Here is an 18685-nt window from a genome sequence, read left to right on the forward strand (position 1 = left end):
AAATAAATAAATGAAAGCAATCTGAATTATTCAGAATCAATTTCGAGAACCATACACACACACACACACACACACACACACACACACACACACACACATATATATATATATAAATGCTGTTTAAAAATGAAATCTATGTTATCATCATGCTAAGCAGCTGACTGAAAGCAGGCGACTCCACAGTACAGAGAGAGGCTGCATGTTTTCAACAATGTTTCACCTGTTTGAGAAACTGTCTGCAGACCCATTCCACATAATAATATTAATTAAAACTGTATGTTAACACATAGGAGCTTGCTGCATGAATCCGTGAGAAGGCTACAGTTTCCAAATCCATGGGAACGGATTGCGAACGTGTGCGCGCAGATGATGAATTTGTGGGTACAGATTCAAAAACTGAGGGTACGGTTTACAAAACCTTAGCGCATGGATTGGAAATTCGTGGGCTAGGATAGGACATTCGAACCAGAAAGACACAGCTTACATTTGACTAAAAGGTTTTTGTCTTTATGCTCAACTAAAGTGAAATAATGAGCATATTTCCACTTTGAGAAACTCGTGTTACTCTCGCCATGACTGCCGCACATAGCTACTTGAATTAATGGTGTTGTAGCCAATTCTGATGTGTTATGTTTTTTTGTTGGTGGTAAGTTGCATGGGGGTGTCGTTCTTCCACCTGCACACTAGGGGGCATAGGCATGGCATTATGCTAGTTGTGGAGGCTATACGAGTAAGACACAGGTGAATCAGCCAGTGGGAATTACGATCAGGAGAAGCCACATAGTTTTTCAACCGTGCATGCGTGCAGTAGTGGTTTGATCATGTTCAGCTATTGGCACTATGTTTAATGTTGCATACGTATGAGCTCAAGTGACATCAGTAATGCAAGCAGCAGTGTTTGCAAGTAATTATATTCTTCATTGAATAAAGTGTTAATCGAGTGCCATGGGAGACCTGATTTATTGCACCATTACGCGTTGGAGACGACTTCAAATTTCCTCAAGTGTTTTTTTTGTGGTACGATCGCCAAATGGAAACAGCCCACAGTGCGTCTTCGTGTTTAAAGTGGTTGGCATCCACCAATCCTTCAATGCGTTGCTGCAAACAGGTTACCAATAACCCGTTACTGCCCAACACTGGACAAACTGACTCAAATGATTCGCCGCTCCGAACTCCCGAACTGACTCAAATGATTCGTCGCTCCGAACTCCCGAATTGACTCAAATGATTCGCAAACCCGCTACGAACTCTCGAACTGATTCAAATGATTCGCGATCCCGCCCCGAACCAAGGGGCAAGGAACTCGACCGGAAGTTGAAGTCGGGTGGGGGCTGCCATCTTTTAGCAGAACTTCACTTGCGTTAGCATTCCCATTGACTCCCATTCATTTTGGCGTCACTTTGACAGCGAATAACTTTACATCTGAGGCGTTTAAAGACTCTGTTTGTCTATTATTTATTTCTAAAGATACACGACAATGTATAAAGGGCTCCATTACCTTCTATGTTACATTATGGCCCCGTATAAACAGTTTTTGTAAAAAATAGGCTAACGATTGCGTCATAACCACTCGGCTCTCTGTCGCATTACCGTACAGACAGGAGGAGAAGCTCGCAGGCAATTAACTTAATATGGCGTACTGGCGTTACATTTTAAAGTACTATACAAAATAATTAATCAGAATACTTACTCCTGCTCAGTCATGACAAAGAACTCCCCGCTCAAGCTCGCCGTCTCTGCAAGATTAACGATGGCAGTTTGCACGCACAGCTACTAGAACATTTACATCTGGCAGACAGGTTGCTGACGTCGTCAAGCTTCGTTTGAGTCTGCGCGTCAGAAACGGAAGTGCTAAAAAACGCTAAAACTGGGCTTCATTTGTCTCAATTGAGTTCCAATGGGGTCGCTGTGTCCATTTCTTTTACTGTCTATGCCCCGAACTCCAAAACTGACTCAAATGATTCGCCGCTCCGAACTCCCGAACAAACTCAAATGATTCGCCGCTCCGAACTCACGAACTGATCCAAATGATCCGCGAAGCTGCTCCGAACTCCCGAATTGATTAAAATGATTCACGCTCCGAACTCACGAACTGACTCAAATGATTCGCCGCTCCGAACTCTCGAACTGAATCAAATGATTCGCGAACCGCTCCGAACCGCCGAACTGACTCAAATGATTCACGCTCCGAACTGCCATTGGCTTAGTTCTCTAATTTCATAACATTTACTGAATTTAAGGTACGAAAAGTATGTTGTCAACAAATAAAATATCAATATTTCCATTCTGAACTGCTTTCCACGCCGAAACATCCACGAACATAACCAGGTGAGCAGATCAATCTCTCACTATTTGATTGCTCTAGTTTTTATCCACTCATCATCATCATCCACCAATCAGAACACACGGGAACTCTTTGACCACAGCTGCTGTGCTCCAAAAGCTCTTGCAGCAGCTCAACAGGTGGTCAGATCTCTGAGGTGGTCAGATCACATCAGATTGTGGTTAATCTTGCAGATCATGACTTATATCTACTCTTCTTCTCCCTGCAGTTTGGTAATAATAAAGATTCCTCCTTTGAACTCCCACCTCTTCTGTGGGTTTTATTGTTCTGGGTCTGAATTTGGGCTCCTGGAGTCTCAAAAAAGAAACATTTTCAATCTCCAAGGTGAACATTATGACAAGGAGCCATGTGGAGCACTTTTACGATGGATGGATGCACTTTATTTAACTTAAAAATCCCAACACCCATTCACTGCCATTATAAAGCTCAGAAGAGCCAAGACATTTTTAATATAACTCAGATCGTAGTCTGAAATCAAAAAGTCAAATACATCTAGAATGGCTTTTGAGGGTATATAAAACATGGGGTAATTTTCATTTTGGGTGAACTATACCTTTAAGAAAACAATAATGTGCACACATATATTTAATAAAATGTATGCATTTAGCTGAGCTAGAGTTACAGTGCATTCAGGCTAACATTTATTTCCTAACATGTGTTTTCCCTGGGAATCGAAACCACAACCTTTTGTGTTTGTAATGCAATGCTCTACCACTCAGCCACAGGAACTTTTTCCAAATCTCAATAACTTTAAGCAAATTCAGCATTGCCAATACAGATATAGATTACATTTAAAAATCTATTCAAATAGAGAACACTGTTATATTATTCCACAATAGCCTACTGTGTTTTTTAATTGCATAAATGCAGCTTTGGTTAAATTTCTTGCAAAAACATTAAAAAAATCGCAATTATTTCAGTACTGTAGGCTACATGTGAAATCACATCATTGATTAATTAGAGTTATTTATAGTCCCCTGTAATAATAGTGAAGCGTCATCCTCCACAGTGATCTATTGGTTTGCGCCTTAGTAACATCCTCTGATAAGGTAAAGAGCGTGACGCGTCTCTGTCGCTCGCCCAGTGAGAAACCGAACCATCATCCTGACTCCAGATCAGTCGAGACCAGGATCCTCCGCCGCGCGTCAATCCGCTGCGTCACGCGAGACTGCTCCAGGAACAGCTGCTCCGCTGCGATCACGTAACGGGGATTTGACAAGAACGGCACCATTTCATCGGTACGGTCTGTTTATTACTGGATGTTGACCTAAACAACCGATCGGAGCTCGTTTTCGGCCGGTTTGCACGCACGGCTGAACTCGTCGGTAAAGCTGGAAGCGCAGATATGCACGCAGCAAGACGGATTTTACATCGCTCACATGAGATGTGATGAAATGATGATGAAGAAGATGATGATGGCCCAAGGGGAGAAAGAGCCGAAACACACCAGCCAAGTTGTACTGGTCAAGAGGATCATAATGAAGCATGACACCCCGGTAAGAATAAAAATACATAACACAAACGTATTAAAATCAATTTGCCATTGAGACACACTCTTTGTTACATTGGGCCGATTGAAGCGCCGCTGTCGGTTGTTACGTAACTAACGCAAACGCGCGCGCACGACACCTATCTGACGCAGACGCACGCGCGAGGTCTGTTTTAGCCTGTGTGGTGAGAAATCCAGTCCCCCCGCATGACACCGGGACGACGAAATCCTCATTAATTAATGAATTACTTCGTGTCTGTGATGTCATTTGCGCATCCTGTTGATCTGAAGACAAAAAGGGAATTCTTCCAATAAGGCATTTAGTATATTTATTAATAAGACAGATATTAATTGACTAATTTGATGTTTTATTTAGCTAAACATTGTGTAGGTATTTTATATAAAATATTTTTTGAAAAAATTATACGATTGTTTATAATTTTCTACAATTTTGTATATAAAAACCGTTTTATATATGTATATAAATATATGTATTATATATGTGGGTGTCTGTTATATATAAAAATGTATTGAAATATACATAAAATATTTAAATTTAAGTACACATATGCATCATGCATTTATAGTAAAATATAAAATATTAAGATATATATATATATATATATATATATATATATATATATATATATATATATATATAAACTTAATATTTTCTATTTTACTATAAATGCATGATGCATGTGTATTTAAAGTTAAATAGTTATATAGATGTATTTTAGATTTTATTATAAATGCATGTTGTCTATTTTTTTAATAATAAATTGAATTTAACTTGGAAATACCATACTTTTCCACATTTTTTTAAACATATGGTCATGTAAAATACTTCACTGCAGAATAATTAAAGAATTAAATATATATATATATATATATACCAGCACGTTATCAATTCATACATGAAACTCACATAACACTTTGTGCTTTGTTTATACTGTATTATTGATATATATATATATATATGAAACTCTTATATCACATTACACTAGAAGTGCTCACAGAGCCTTGAATATCTTGGGTCTTTTGTGTGTCCAAATGTCCCGGAGGAATAGTAATGAGACGAGTCCCATTGAAAGCTGAGAAGTCTGGAAATGTGCCACCTTCACGATAATAATTAGCATTATTAATAAAGAGCTGTGGATGTGTGTGATGCTCCAGGTCCAGCAGGGCATCGGGAAGCCGAGCGTCTATCATGCTGTCGTGGTCATCTTCCTGGAGTTTTTCGCCTGGGGTCTCCTGACCACACCGATGCTCACCGTGAGTTTCTTTAATGCTCATTCCTGTTTATAGTTCACGTTTATCAGAATAAAAGCTTCTATTATAGGTGCTATTTGTTGTTTTTCATTATCTAGTTTTTTTTTCTGGAACTTTAAAGAATTAAACCTTAAAAAAAGTGTATATATATATATATATATATATATATATATATATATATATATATATATATATATATATACATAAATTAAATAAATAAATAATAAAATTAAATGTTTTTTTTTTTTTTTTTAAAGAAATGTGGTCTCCAGTGTTGGGGAAAGTTACTTTTAAAAATAATGTTTTACAATATTGCTTTAATCCATGAAAAAGTAACTAATTTCATCACTTAGTTACTTTTTATGCAAAGTAAGGCATTCTGTTACTTATGTGTTACTTTTTGTCACCTGCTGGGCTTGATTATTTAATAACAAAAAACGAAAGTTACTAAAAACTAAAACTAAAATAATAAAATAAATGAAAGCTGAAGAGAAAAATTGTATATAAAACCGAAATGTATATAAAAAAGAATATTAAAATGACAAAAGCACATCACTATTGGTTATCTGTGCTGTATTCACTAAAACTATTACAAATCATTTTCAGAAATTGATATAAAGCTTGAATTCAAAATATTAATATTAGATGAAAAACTTATAAAATGAAAATCTGAACATTTACCTTTGCAGCAGCAAACTGAAACAAAATGTTTGTTGAAATACTAAAATTAAATTCAAATAAAAAGTAAATTAATGCTAAATAGAAATATAAAAAAAATAATAAATATGATCAAATGTATCAGTTATAATAAAAAAAATGAAAAAATGAAAATACATTTTCTTTCATTGAAAAAAAGCTCAAATAAAGTCAAAAAATAAAATAAAGTGTAAATATTAGATGAAAAAAACTAAAGCTCACTTAAACAATAAGAAAAAAAAATAATTAGATTTTTTATATCTTGAACTAGACAAATAAATAAATGTTGCTTTGACAGTTAAATGAAATAATTTGAAATGGACTGAAACAAAAATAAAAAAATTAATTTAAAGAAATGACAAATAAAAATAAGATCTAAAAATAAAGTTAAGTGTAAATATATTTAAAAATATAAAAAAACTGATTAAAACAACAAAATAACAAAATGTTAAATTAAAATTAAAAATATAAAAATATAACCAAATTCATAATAATGATAAATATATGAAATTGTAGTTCATGAATAATATTTCAATAACACAGGTCAATGCCATCTCTAGCTGTTTGGGAAGGCAAATTACACCAGGGAAAAATACACATGAAATAACGTCATTATGAAATCTAAATTGTATTGTATTTGTTCTGTCTATTGAAATGTGCATTTTTCATCTGTAGGTTTTGCATGAAACGTTCCCCAGACACACGTTCTTAATAAACGGCCTGATTCAGGGAGTGAAGGTGCGTGCTCTTGGATGTCTTGGACTGGTTGGTTCATCTGTCTTGGTTTTATTGTCTCGTTGATGTTTCTGCTTTGGTTCGTCAGGGTCTGCTGTCGTTTATGAGCGCGCCGTTAATCGGCGCTCTGTCAGACGTTTGGGGCAGACGATCGTTTCTATTGGTTACTGTGTTCTTCACGTGTGCGCCCATCCCCCTCATGAGACTCAGTCCATGGTGAGACCACACTGACACGAACATAACAATTATATATATATAGATAGAGAGAGAGAGAGAGTTAACATTTATGTTATGTTATGTATATTTAATTATTTAAAATAATATATAATTTTTTTTACATTACATAATCTTAATAATTATGATTATATATTATTTTAATATTTATCCCTTTTTCTTTGTATACATTTTTTATTATTATGATAATTAATATACTATTTGTAACAATTACTTATTACTTAAATACTTAAAAAACATAAACCTTTATATATATATATATATATATATATATTCATTCATAAATATATAATTATAATATATTTATATTTAAAATAATATTTTATATAACAATTGGCAACAATACAGTTAATAATTTTGATTGTATAATATTTAGTATATCTGTAATAAATATTTATATATATATATATATATATATATATATATATATATATATATAAATATATATATATATATATATATATATATATGCGCATATAGATAGAAAGATATGGATATATAATGTTAGAATTATTATTATACAAGTAATATAATGATTCACGCATACATATACATAACTAATTGATATTTTTATATTAAATACTTTTACAAAATTACATATGTATTAAGTGAATGAACAATATTAATTTTTATTATATTTAATATAATATTTCATATAACATTATATAGTGTTAAGAATTATGTTGATATAATATATTTTTTTAAATTGACAAAATGATATAATATTACATATGTGTGTGTATGTATGAGTGTTATTTAATAAACAATATAATTGTTTTTTTTAGTTAAACTCAACTTTGATTGTCCGGCCCGTCGTGATGGGGTTGAAATGTTTTATCCAACAATCACAAATCAACTGAAAGATGTGTTCTCTGTTCTTAAATCAACATCTTAATATGTTTAAATCCAGTTTCACTTGTGTTCAGGTGGTACTTCGCCATGATATCAGTGTCTGGCGCTTTCTCCGTCACTTTCTCCGTCATCTTCGCGTACATCGCTGACGTCACGGATGTGCGTGAGAGGAGTACGGCGTACGGACTCGTAAGTGGCTCGTTTATTAAACATCAACAGCATCTTGGACGGATCTCAGAGTCTCAGTGGAGCTGTTTTAGGACATTTCTATGTCCAAGGTTCTCTTGCGTGACCTGGACTCAGCTGGATAGATGAGATCTATTTCTGTTCGCCTCCAGGTTTCGGCGACGTTCGCAGCGAGTCTGGTCACGAGTCCGGCCATCGGTGCATACCTGTCGGCCAGCTACGGAGATAATCTGGTGGTGCTGCTGGCGACGGTCATCGCTCTGGCCGACATCTGCTTCATCCTTCTGGCCGTCCCAGAGTCACTGCCCGACAAGATGAAGCTCAACACATGGGGAGCGCCCATCTCCTGGGAGCAGGCCGACCCCTTCACCGTAAGGAACTAAAGGAGGCTCTCCAGTATATATATTTTTTTATCATTATTAGGATATTTACACTACTAGTCAAAGGTTTTTGATCAGTAAGATTTTTAATGTTTTAAAAGAAGTCTATTTTGTTCACCAAGCTTGCATTTATTTGATCAGAAATACAGAAAAAGCAGTAATAATGTGAAATATTTTTACTATTTAAAATAACTGTTTTCTGTTTGAATATATTTTAAAATGTAATTTATTTCTGTGATCAAAGATACATTTTCAGCATCATTCCTCCAGTCTTCAGTGTCACATGATCTTCAGAAATAATTCTAATATACTGCTCAAGAAACATTTATTTTTATTATTATGTTGAAAACAGCTGAGTAGAATTTCTTTCAGGTGTCTTTGATGAATAGAATTTTCAGAAGCATTTCATTTATTTGAAATAGAAATCTTTTGCAACAAAGCATCCTTGCTAAATAAAATTAGTATTTTTTTTTTTATTATATATAAATATATATATAAAGTTTTTGAATGGTATAGATTATAATGTTACAAAAGCTTATTATTTCAGATAAATACTGATCTTTCTATTCATCAAATAATTCTTAAAAAATGAACTCAACTGTTTTAAATATTGATAATAATAATAAATGAGCAGCAAATCATCATATTAGAATGATTTCTGAAGGTTTAGACTGGAGTAATGATGCTGAAAATTCAACTTTGATCACAGGAATAAATTACAGTTTAAAGTATATTGGAATAGAAAGCAGTTATTTTAAATAATAAAAATATTTGACAATATTTCTGCTTATTTTGGATCAAATAACTCCAGGCTTGGTGAGCAGAAGAGACTTCTTTAAAAAACATTTAAAATCTTTTGAATGGCAGTGTAAATGTTATTTAAATATAACTGGTTTGTTCATAACTATGTATTTATTAATATTCTCCATCTGTAGTGTTCAGTATTTATAAATCTAACTCTAACTTGCTTACAATACTGGCCTAATCAGACTAGTACTGATGATAAAAATAAACTGTATAACATCCAAAACTCCTTTCATGGTTTACTGAAGGTTTTTACTGGATGCTTCTTGTGTTTCTTCACAGTCTCTGCGTAAGGTTGGGCAGGACACGACCGTTCTTCTCATCTGTATCACAGTGTTTCTGTCCTATCTGCCCGAGGCCGGTCAGTACTCCAGCTTCTTCCTCTACCTGCGACAGGTAAGCGGTTTATTTCTTGGTTTTTAATAAAAATAAAAGTTAAAGATTCTAGATTTAATGTTCCCTCGTGTTTTCAGCAGTCCCATGATTCTTTAGCTCAGATAAGACTGAAAGGGTTTTAGCAGCAATACGCTTTTAATTAACTAAACAAAGACAGTAGCTTCTATATGTCAAAAGAACAGCATTTTCTTTCCATAATAATAGTTTTGTAATTATTTCTTTTAATAGCTAGATTCCCCATGCTTGATTAAACATGGAATGTAACAAGTTCCTGTGATAAGAATGTAGCAAGCTGCAGTTTGAAACATTGTTACATTTTACGGAATTCTGAGTCACACTCAGCTTCTCAGGTTCTCTGATTGTTAGTGGCATCCTGTCTGAGTGTTGAGTTGAGTTCAGTGACCGTTCATTACTGGACATAACAGAGCTCATCGGATCCGTGCGTGCTGGTGCAGACACTCTTTCTCTGTGTCTTTCAGGTCATTAACTTCTCGCCCAAAACGATCGCGGTGTTCATCGGTGTGGTGGGAATCCTCTCCATCCTGGCGCAGGTATTTAATTGAGGCAATATTCTTCGCTCTGCCTTATTACTCGTGTCGTCGAGCCGTCTCAGGAAAGTGGCTCTCGCAGACGCTTTCTAATTAAATTGAATTCCTTTAAAGGTTCAACGGTAAATGTAATGATATATAGGCAGGGCTGTAATGAGCAGATAGCATGGTGTTAGCTAGTTTGTTTAAGTGGAGGGGGTTTATTTTCAGCCCTGCAATAATCAAGGTGAATTCTAGCAGCTTTGCTCTGATGCAATATGACACAGCAATGAGAACAAAATCATGTTTCAGTTTAATAATAATTACACAGCCCTGCGTGTAGGAAAAAAATGTCTGCTGATTTGCAAAAAAAGGGCTTATTTTACCTAAGTGATGATGCGGTGTTTAATAATATATATATTTATATATATGAATATAAAAAATAAATATCACATAATAAATTAAAATATAAAATAATAAATCATATTTTTCACAAAATCGAATTATATATGTGATATATACCACAAAACCAGTCTTAAGAGTAAATGTTTTGAAATTTAGATTAATGCGTCATCTGAAAGCTGAGTATATAATTTTTCTATTGATAATACATTTTCTTAGATACAACTATTTGAAAATCTGGAATCTGAGGGTATAAAGAAAATCTAAATAATGAGAAAATCATCTTTAAAGCTGTCCAAATGTAGTTATTAGCAATGCATATTACTAATCAAAAATTAAGTTTTGATATATTTACAGTAAGACATTTACAAAATATCTTCATGGAACATGATCTTTACATAATATCCTAATGATTTTTGGCATAAAATAGAAATGGATAATTTTGACCCATACAATGTATTTTTGGTTATTGCTACAAATATACCCAAGAGACTTAAGACTGCTTTTGTGCTCCAGGTTCACATTTATGTATCAGGTTTAATGCACTTATCAAAATAACAAAAGCTGTTGAATGTTAAATGCTTTGGTTTTAATGATAAAACAAGTATTTAACATGTTTAATTTAACTTGCAATGTGCAGGAGTGTAAAAATATATTCAAATAGTTACAGAACTTTACATAAACAGGTTTATGATTAAATAAGCTTTTTTCCCCATGAAATCTGTAATTGTCAGTCATTGTTTTGAGTAAAATACATGTTCATGTTTGCATTTTCTAGTCACTGGCTTTATTTCTAACCTTAAAACCAGGAATAGGCATGAATTAATGTCATACATGTGAAAATGGGCTGAGAATTGCACAGCAGAGTTTCTGCAAGCTTTATGAAGATAAATTTAAGACCTTTTAAAGACAGACTTTTAATGAATAAATTACAGGGATCATCATTTGTCAATATGTTAAATGCAAATGTCTAGGAAGCACAATGAGCTGTATTAGCAAGACTTCAGAGAAAATACAACCTCCTACAGACTCTTTGATTCATTTTACAAAAAAAAGCTCATCTATGATGGAAATATCCTTTTTTCTGCAAAAAAGTGTTTGTCTTGTTTTAAAGTGATTGTTATGATGAACAAAAATCAACTTAATTCAAAGGAAAAATAAGTTTTAGTTCCCCATTGACAGATATTTGTTCTTAGTTTTATTTTTCAACACTGAGGAAGATGTGATTTTTTTTTTTTTGCAATGCATGCAACATTTAAAGCCATGAGTACGAATTTAACATTTTCTGCATTTGCAATTAGACACACAAACGCTACAAAATGCATCATGTTTTGTGAGAAATTGTGCACTTTTTTTGGAATCATCAAATATGATGCAGGCCAATGTAAAGATTCATTCTGTCCTGTTCCCGCCAGACGCTCTTTCTGACTTTACTGATGAGGACCATCGGGAACAAGAACACGGTTCTTCTGGGTCTGGGTTTCCAGATTCTCCAGCTGGCCTGGTACGGTTTGGGGTCTGAGCCGTGGTGAGTTAACATCTAGATCAGGAGAAATTACCTGCCTATGTGAATAAAACACACCAACCGTATGGTTTAAGAAGAGCTGGTCTCTTCTGTTTGATGCTCGTTATGTTCAGAAGCGACTGGCGTTTATGCTGATGTTATTTTTGTTCTGGTTTAGGATGATGTGGGCGGCCGGCGCGGTGGCAGCCATGTCCAGCATAACCTTCCCTGCAGTGAGCGCTTTAGTGTCACGCAGCGCGGATCCAGATAAACAGGGTAAACTCTTACATGCATTTCAAGTTGGTTTCTTCTAACGCAGTGGTCACCAACCTCTCTTGACTTTACAAGATCCTTAACCTACGCCTTTAATGAAAGACAAGACCTACCTATGGAAGAACTGATTGAGACATTCTAGATTGTACTGTACTACCAATCTGAGGCCTTGTATTTATACAGCGTTCCTGTGGCTCAGTGCATTAGCAGCACAAGGTTGTGGGTTCGATTCCCAGGAAACACATGTTAGGTAAAAAAAAAAAAAAAAAAAAAATGTATAGCCTGAATGTAAGTTGCTTTGGATAAATGCATACATTTATTTAGTATTGAGATTACTGATGCCCTTATCATGGTCAAACCGGATTCTGATTTATTTTATATTTCCGGACGATTCCAAAAGTTGTTACCAATTTATTTATTTAATTATTCACATTTATGTAATGTTTTTTTCTCCTAAATAACAAGCAAACTTGTCTTCAACAAAAATATCTTTAACAAAAATATGCGTGACTCAATGGTAGAGCATTGCATTAGCAGCGCAAAAGGTTGTGGGTTCGGTTCCCAGGGAACACAAGTTAGGTAGAAAAATAAAATTAAATATTAGCCTAAGTTGCTTTGAATAAAAGCATCTACTAAATGCATAAATAGCTGTAGCCAATGACAAAATGCTACACACATGTATCATGAGTAGTTATTTTTATTTAAATTAGATTGTATAATTCATGATTTAAAGCAAGAACAGGACGCTCTAACCTTCTCTTTATGAAATTATTCTGCATAAAGCATCTGCATTAAACAAAACCAGCAGATGTGCTGATTGAGAACATCTCTGACAGCAGGGACTGCTGTAAACAAGCGCTGCATTTATAAATGCTACTTAACATGGAGATAAGAGGAAAAAATATGCCATTGCCTTCAAAAGTTTTCTGAAGCTTCCTTCGGTGATACATTTACCCCCAATTTGATATTCATATTTTCTGAGTTTGCTCTGCCTACTACAATATTTTCTCCTCTTTGTGTCCATATTCAGCGACTCTGGCCTCTTTTTACGGCCGTTTACAGACTCAGACATGATGTTTTATTGGTTGGCGACCACTGTACTAAAGTATTAGGAGTTTATGTTGTGCATATGAGCTGTTTATCAATCGGTGTGTGTTGCATTATCTCAGGTCTGGTTCAGGGCATGATAACAGGGATCCGGGGGCTCTGTAATGGTCTGGGTCCAGCACTGTACGGCTTCGTTTTCTTTCTCTTTAATGTGGAGTTGAGTGGGATCACCACCATCCAGCCTGACTATGCCATCCATCTACAGCCCTCCACAGAGGTACATGCATCAATCTGTCTGTTATTATCTGAAATTGCTTCAGTGATCAAACATGGATTCAGTGATTCATTTACATCATCACTCAAAGGCACCCCATGCATGGCATTTTTAATGCTTAAAATGTGTTTGTTTAAATTAATGCAATTATTGAATCTATTTGGCTGCAATGACTTATTAATTAAAAATGAAGTTTTAAGGTGACTTAAGAGCAAATAAATAAATAATAATAATAATAAAAATAATAATAAAAATATAAATGTTTATGTATATAAATCAATATATACAAAATATAACCAATTTAAAAATTATTATTAATATTTTTTTAAATAATATAAAATAAAATTATATTGCTATATATTATTTATTTTGCACAAAGCTTTTGCTTTATGGTGTACAAATTATATATATATGTAATAAAAATATTAACTACATTATTTTGCATAAAAACATTTTAATTCAATCATTCATTTTCATCTTCCTCACTCAAAAGTGCTCCCTGCATGGCATTTTCAGTGTTTATTTTTAATATTTATCAATTACAATTAATAAATAATAATATAGTTTATCATCTGCTTATAAGTAGAATGTTATTACAATCATATGGAATGTAAAATACCAGTAAACGAAATGTTTATAAACACTATAAACATGTATTTTATTTTCCTTCACTCCAAAGCAGAACCGTTAAATAGTATGTTAATCAGAACAGGAATTAAAAATATAAGTGTAAAAACAAACATTATTTATAGAGGCATTGATTATAAGCAACATTTCTAATAAACATCTATTTAAACAATCTACTAGCATGTGCGAAATGCGCTATACAAATAAACATAGTTTGTCAAAAATTAGACATATTGTGGAGAATACAGTATATATTATTATATTTAATACATAATATAATACTTGGCCACACATCACTTGATATATTCAATATATACTGTATATTATCTATATATAGCTCAGCTTTGTTTCTACATCGGAGTGAATTCTCACTTGTAGCTTTAAGAGTGTAATAAATCCGTGATGATGATTGTGCCAATGCCACTCACCTTCTGCCTATTTTTTCTGTGTAGAAGAGCTTAATTCCCGGTCCTCCGTTCCTCCTGGGAGCCTGTACAGTGGTGGTGGCGTTCATAGTGGCTCTTTTCATCCCTGATCACCCAACGCCTCCAGCGACACCCTGCCAAACCAGTAAGAGCAACACGAGTCTGGCTGGAGCTCACACCAACACACCACTCCCCGGGAGCGACGAGGACTTCGAACCGCTGCTGGAGGACAGCAACGTCTGACTCTGAAACTAAATCACATTGGGAAAAAATTCAAAGGGTGTCAACACATCGCAAACCCCTGACCTTTGAGAGCGTGCAGTATTTATTTAGTGTGTTTTTTTGTTGTTGATCATGCCGAAACGGTTATTGGTTTTAAACTCAGAGGCTTTTTTATGAAGCGTTTTTACAGCGTTTGACATTCTGTGTTTAAATGAATCAACACACTAAGGGCTCGATCAGTGGGATCGTATGCGTTGGGTTTGATTGCAAAGCTCTTCATGTATATAGATATTTGGGCAAAGTGCAGTAAAATGTATTGTACTGTATGCGGAGCTTGTGGTGGCTTGAAGATTAACATGTCGTGAGATTGAAGATAAACTGAGTAAATTTCATGAAATCATGGTTTAGGTCATTACAACCTGAAGAAGAAAAAGAAGCAGCCTATTTGTCGCTGGGGTATTTTTGTAGCAATATACACAATATATACAAAACTACAACATATGGGTCAAACTATTGATTTTTCTTTTATGCCAAAAATCATTAGTATATTAAGTAAAGATCATGTTCGATGTTTTTTTTTTCCTAGTGTAAGTATATCAAAACTTAATTTATGATCAGTAATATACATTGTAAATAATTAATTTGGACAACTTTAGAGGGCGATTTTCTCTATATTTCGATTTTTAGGCAACCTCAGATTCCCGATTTTATAATAGTTGTTTCTCAGTCAAATATTGTCCTCATTATTTTCAAACATATTTTCTCCCTGCTAAAAACAGGCTTTATTTGCATTAAGAAAAAACAAATATCTTGTGATTTTAAACCGATTTCATGAGATTCACCCAAAAGTATTTTTATTCTTGAGCAATTGGATGAAGTTTCCTTACGCAAGCCTTAAAGTCACATATCCTGTGGCATCTGACAAGGTTTTAATAGATCAGAGATGCATCCGGTTGCATGAACAGTATTTGTGGCGATGTTAACCAAACCCGAAACACTAGTGCACCAGCGGTTTGGTGTAGTTACTGATTATAATGTAGTTCTTTTAGACTAGCTAGATGTTTCGGACATGGCTTGATTGTGAAGTTCTTGAAGTGTGTGTGTGTGTGTGTGTGTGTGTGTGTGTCAAGGTTCTATGCAGTAGTGATAAAAAAAATGTCATCAAATTTAAAACAAAAATGGGTTGTGAATGCCATTTCATGTTGAGAAACATGGGTTAAAAATCACAGTATTGCTTAAAATATAAGTGAAATTTTATCTTCATTTGTACTTTTAAAGCAAAAAATTGGAAATGTGCATTTGTTAAACTATTTTACTCAACAATATTTATATATTTCATTAAGGATAATTAGTGTTTTTAAAAATCAGCCAACATCTATTTACCAGCTACCTCATTTTTGGAGGTTTCAATGATTTTGTGAAATGAAGTGAGATTCGCTCTAACTATATTTTTATCTGCATCTTCTTTTTTTTAGCCACATTCCATTTTCAATATGAGATTTTGGATTCTTCAAAGATTCATTAGAATTAAATAATAATTGAATTGGTCTGTTCATGAATTCTGTATTTTATCATACAATTATTGTTTTCCAAGCTGATGTTTTTTTTTTTGGTTTTTTTTGCATGAACGAATGTATGCAAAGTATGAATTTCCTGAACAATGCGTTTTGTGTCCCAGAGGCTTCTGTCTGTTTTTTTTTTTTTTTAGTGTGTAGAACACTGTTTGTGTAGCATCTCATTAGAGTTTGAGGTCATCGTTTGACTGACCTGTGCTCATTTCCCGTTCCACATGCTTATCAGTTCCTCCAGTATTCCATACAAATTTGGCAGATATTCCATTCAGAAAGGTTCTGGTGACCTGTGAATCGAGCAGAGATCATAAACAGAATCTGAATATTTGTTTCCCGTCATTTATTCTCCACCCTTTGACCCTTTTTCCATGTGTTTGTATAATTTATTCCATATTTATAACCATGTGAAACTTTAAGCTTGTGTGTGTATTTATGACGCGATTCCGGAACGTGACGTTCAAAAGTGTGTAACGGCTCAGTCGTAGTTCCCGCGCTTTTGGATTTTGAATATATTCGCGCACAGCTTGTAACGGCAGTTTAATTAAAATGTAAAATAGCGACGGTCATATTAATTATTTTAGGATTGTAAAGTATTGTATTTGTATTGAATAGTATTACAGAAAAACTTTTACATGTTGCCAGATCTGTAAATGTTGGAACAGTGCTGCTCCAAATAAGTTCAATATGGATCGTCAACGCGCGCGTTCACGAGAATATCTTTCACCTTTTCTTTCTGAACTTGTCAAGTATTTGTGTGTCTTTCAATGGGATACACACGGTGCCTGAAGTGTAAAACATGTCTGATTGTAAATAACGATTACATTGAGCAGCTGATGAAGATGAAATGTACAGGGACCTTTATGTATTTATTGTCATGTATTGTGGGAATCTATTAAATAGGTGCAAATTAATAAAGAGCACTAGGAGTCATGGCGTGATGTGTTTCTTAGCATTTCATCAGTATTTCAGCACTTAAAGTAATCACTATTTCATTATAGTAAATCAGTATTTCTCTTGACCAATTGATGGCAGTGCTGTGTTATAGGTAGGGGATTTATAAGCACATTAACAATGACTTCGCATTACCTCGTTTTTGTCCCTAATAGCAGATGTACAACACGTTTATTTGACGTCTGCATTTACATCTGCAAGTTGTATTTTTTAATTATGTTTTTTTTTTTAAGAGTTTGCCTATCTGCAATACATCTATAGGACGTCTTTCAGATGTCACAGACGTTTAGAAGATGTCTTTAAGATGTTTTTGATTTGGAATGTATTTAAAACTGACATCTTACAGACGGCTATCAGATGTTTGCACACATTAGATGCTTTCCAGATCTTTAACAGACATCTAGGTGTGCTGCATGGTGTATGAATACCATAATCAGTACCATGAAATATCTAAAAGAACCCAGGTATATCATAGTTATTCTTTTTTAGTGCTACACAGTTAACTAGTTTGTCTTCTAACCACAAACATTTCAATGATGTGTAAATTAAAAAGTGGTTCAGAGGAAACTAACTGCACCATGCATAGAAATAATACCTTTAAATATTCCAAATGCATGGTCATTGATTGTAAAGCACACTGGGAGTTCATTTCAGAATATTAACCAATCAACATGCAATAAATTCCTGATCAATAAAACTCAATGTATTAACAGATGCAAAGTCATCAAGCCTTCCTTGTTTCAATGCATGTGAAACACTCTCATTCTCTTCTCGAGTCCTCAGATCTCCTCTGGATGGCAGTGTTGATGTATCCGAGATGTCTGATCTCATCAGAATAACCTCAGCACAGTATCTAAATGCCTCTAATACAGTTCAGTTTACTGATGCTACAAAAATTTCCTCAGCTGTGCAAAATAGAATTAAAAACACATGGTTTCATTAGGAAAATACCAGTAAAACTCTATTGGTTTAGTTTTCAATTTGATAGATTATTAGCACTGCCGTTACTATTGATTGCATCAGTGTTGTACCCACCTAAATGAACAATGCACATACAAATTAATTAATTAACTTGTTTACTTACTTGCATTTATTCAGTTGATTATCATTATATGTAAAATGTTCATTCTCCATGTAATGGCAGTGCATCAAAACATAGTACAGTATGTCTATATATACAGTACACTATATTCTAATGGTCTGTTTACACCAAGAACCATAACTTAAAACATAACAATACCATTTATTATTATAATCACAAACTGCAGTTTTGTTGTCTGCCACTACAAAAGATCAAGCTCGTTAAAGCAGGATGGATTCTGACCAGCTGCCAGTTTTATTGTTTATCAGCTGGAAAAAGTCATTATGACAAATCGAAATATCTTTCATTAAACCTGCTATTCATATAGAAAATAATTATTTATTTAAACTTTATAGTTATAGTGTGACAGGGCCTTTGAGTTTTCTGCATCTC

The 18685-nt window shown here is 34.1% G+C and overlaps 1 protein-coding gene across 1 annotated transcript; it reads left to right on the top strand.

Moving 5' to 3' along the window:
- Nucleotides 1-3338: 3338 nt before the first annotated feature.
- On the top strand, nt 3339-17190 carry LOC113083522 (hippocampus abundant transcript 1 protein-like). The gene is made up of 12 exons (XM_026254562.1): nt 3339-3840; nt 5010-5108; nt 6477-6539; nt 6625-6752; nt 7697-7811; nt 7961-8179; nt 9275-9388; nt 9868-9939; nt 11733-11845; nt 12000-12097; nt 13264-13418; nt 14495-17190. Exons 1-12 carry the CDS (start codon nt 3724-3726, stop codon nt 14708-14710), a joined length of 1509 nt encoding a protein of 502 aa, XP_026110347.1. The 5' UTR covers nt 3339-3723; the 3' UTR covers nt 14711-17190.
- The last annotated feature ends 1495 nt before the right edge of the window (nt 17191-18685 follow it).

This window comes from Carassius auratus, unplaced genomic scaffold (assembly GCF_003368295.1).
Source record: "Carassius auratus strain Wakin unplaced genomic scaffold, ASM336829v1 scaf_tig00038570, whole genome shotgun sequence".
NCBI classification, from domain to species: Eukaryota; Metazoa; Chordata; class Actinopteri; order Cypriniformes; family Cyprinidae; genus Carassius; species Carassius auratus.